Consider the following 3,233-nt stretch of genomic DNA (forward strand, 5'->3'; position numbering starts at 1 on the left):
TAAATCATTAGTACTCATGAGCTAACCAAGTCTGGCTCAAGTTCGGTCCAACCCCGATCTAGGCTCAAACATTATTTTGAACAAGAGTTGGGTTATGGTCTTGACTATCAAATATCGGGTCATCCCGTTCTAGGCTCAAACATACTTTAACCCACTCAGCTTGGGTTTGCGGTTCCAATTAAGACATTCTTTCATCTTTATTTTGCCAACTTACCATCCGAGTATTTTTTAAACTTTCTTTATAAACTAAAGGTATTATTAAAAAAAAATTAATGTTTTCAACCTATTTTTGAGACAAAGTACAAAATTTACGATGTTTTATTAATCAATAAAGCAGAATATTGAACACTTACAACTATCAGTAAACTTCAACAATGGAACTAAATCAATCTGCAAAGTACAAACTATAATTTCCACTATTGTTTCTTTTACAATAATCATTTAGAGCAAAGTTTTAATGAATTTAACAAAGAAAGCTACTTGAATTTCAGAGTAAACAATCTAATACTTGATCTATTATAAGAGTACATGTAAGGTAGCAAGTTCATGGGTTTTAGTTCATCAGTTATATCACATATACTCAGATTAGACTGTTCTACGATACCCAGAAAATGATTAAACGTGTCGATATTGCGAATTACGGAAGCAATATATGCCACCGGGCATTCGCTTACACGAGCTTTGTATCCATGGCTTCCATTGTCTACATCGTTTGTGTGATTTGCATCTTCGACATGTTCACTCCCCGGAAAAGAGTGTGTGGAACTATGAGTTTGCTTTGGGCGCAGAAGAATGGAAAGGACACGAACAAGGTGCGGGAGACAAACTGGATCGTATATTACATCTGCACCTAACCTATATGACGAGGATTGTTCACATTTCATTTCTAAGCAGAAGAGTCATGGTCAGAGCTTGTACAAAAAGAAAGTTATATCAAATCATAAAGTAGAAACTCACACAATATCTGGTGCAAAAGCTTCGAGTTCACTTTCAGATGCTGATTCCCATGGCAGATGCATGCATTCCACCTGAGATTCATATATTTCTCATTATAAACTGATACATGAAAGTCTCATATATTAAACAAACTTTATAATAAGTTAGTAAGAGCCCATGTCCACCGCTAATAGATATTGTCTAATTTAGCCCGTTACGTATCACCATCAGTCTCATGGTTTTAAAACCCTTATAAGAAATGTTTCGTTCCCCTCTCCAACCGATGTAGGATCTCACAATCCATCCCCCTTGGGAGACAACATCCTCGCTAGCACATTGCCCAGTGTCTGGCTCTGATACCATTTGTAACAGCACATGTCCACTATTAGTAGATATTGTCCGCTTTGGCTCATTATGTATCACCGTCAGTCTCACGGCTATAAAAAGCGTTTATTATGGAGAGGTTTCCACACCCTTATAAGGAATGTTTCGTTCGCCTTTCCAACTGATGCGGGATCTCACAATTCACCCCCTTTCGGAGCCCAGTGTTCTCGCTAGCACACCGCCCGATATCTAGCTCTGATACTATTTGTAACAGCTCATGCCCACCGCTAGTAGATATTGTCCGCTTTGGCCCGTTACGCATCATCGTCAACCTCACGGTTTTAAAAATGCGTCTATTAGAGAGAGGTTTTCACACCCTTATAAGGAATGTTTCATCCCCTCTCCAACCGACGTGGGATCTCAAAATCCACCCTCCTTGGGAGCCCAACGTCCTCGCAGGCACACCGCCCAGTTTCTAGCTCTGATACCATTTGTAACAGCTCATACCCACCACTAGTAGATATTGTCTGCTTTGGCCCATTACGTATCGCAGTCAACCTCACGATTTTAAAACGCGTCTATTAGGGAGAGGTTTCCACACCCTTATAAGGAATGTTTCGTTCCCCTCTCCAACCGACGTGGGATCTCAATCAAAGGAAGGGAGGAAAAAGCTTAAGAATGGTCTTAAAAGCAGGAAGACGTACAGAAGCGCAATAACTTTCAAACATTTTGCTTCCATTTCAATAGTAAGCATGCAGAGATTGAGGTCAACAGATAGCTAAAAACATGTAGAAATTCCTGATAATTGTGCCCTTACAGTTTGAAGATCCTCTTTAGTTCTTTCTGGTGTAGCAGTTGCAGAGCTGAGGCAGCACAACCCATTCAACCCTAAATTAACCTTCATATTTGCTAATGTTGACGGGTCACCATCACTCAACACTACCTGTTTAAAACACAAGGTTGTCAACTTTGTGGTAAAGTTGAAAAGTCTCCATTGATGGTTACAATGATAGCTTTCAAGGTTTTCCAGCAACTTACCGATGACGTTTTGACGCGAGCAAGGCAGATTCCAACCAAACCCACACCCGAACCAACCTGTTTTCATGTAAAACATAGCTAGAAAATTATGGAAATCTTCCAAGGCATTCAGATCAAAGGTTAGGTTTGTGTAACCGAAGTTAAAGTCATTAGGTTACATATTCCAAATTATGAAACTAATCTTTTATACTCATTAGCTTAAACAATTCATAAACTCTCCTAATCCCAGATTTCATGAACTCAAACTTACTAAAACTGTGAGCCAAACATCACCTGATCTTACACAGAATAGCCAGTGTAAACGCGCAGGCTTAGATAGTACTCGTCTCTTATTTCTTTTTATCAACAAAAAAAATTAAGTAGATAAAGATGAAAAGGCTTAGATCATCAAAAGGGTATGTTCCTCCTAACAACGTATGATTGGAATAATAAGCAAAATATTTGAGTATAGTGACCGACCATCGAGGTATACAACGATTCAGATTGCAAAAGTAAGGAGTTTTTGGACTAGATTTAAGGCAGGACTACATGTACAACTTTACCTCAAAGCATTTTCTTGTTGAGAAAATGTCTGGAAACGAGAGTATCAATTCCGAAAGGTATAGACTCGAAGGCCAAATTGAACACCTGTATCACACAAAGATCTACAGACTTGAAACAACTTTGCAAGATTATTTTAACTTAAATACTTACTCTCTTTCTTTTTCTNGGAATAATAAGCAAAATATTTGAGTATAGTGACCGACCATCGAGGTATACAACGATTCAGATTGCAAAAGTAAGGAGTTTTTGGACTAGATTTAAGGCAGGACTACATGTACAACTTTACCTCAAAGCATTTTCTTGTTGAGAAAATGTCTGGAAACGAGAGTATCAATTCCGAAAGGTATAGACTCGAAGGCCAAATTGAACACCTGTATCACACAAAGATCTAC

The 3,233-nt window shown here is 38.5% G+C and overlaps 1 protein-coding gene across 1 annotated transcript; it reads right to left on the reverse strand.

The window, feature by feature from the left end:
* Positions 1-387: 387 nt before the first annotated feature.
* LOC111786604 (protein-lysine N-methyltransferase EEF2KMT-like) lies at positions 388-2,924 on the reverse strand (the record flags this gene model as incomplete). Its single annotated transcript, XM_023666840.1, is given in 5 exon segments — positions 388-855; positions 958-1,028; positions 2,078-2,203; positions 2,299-2,355; positions 2,841-2,924. Coding segments are annotated over 5 exon segments (717 nt in total), but the record flags the coding sequence as incomplete, so codon positions are not given.
* Positions 2,925-3,233: the final 309 nt, after the last annotated feature.

Source organism: Cucurbita pepo, unplaced genomic scaffold (genome assembly GCF_002806865.2).
Source record: "Cucurbita pepo subsp. pepo cultivar mu-cu-16 unplaced genomic scaffold, ASM280686v2 Cp4.1_scaffold002116, whole genome shotgun sequence".
NCBI lineage: Eukaryota > Viridiplantae > Streptophyta > Magnoliopsida > Cucurbitales > Cucurbitaceae > Cucurbita > Cucurbita pepo.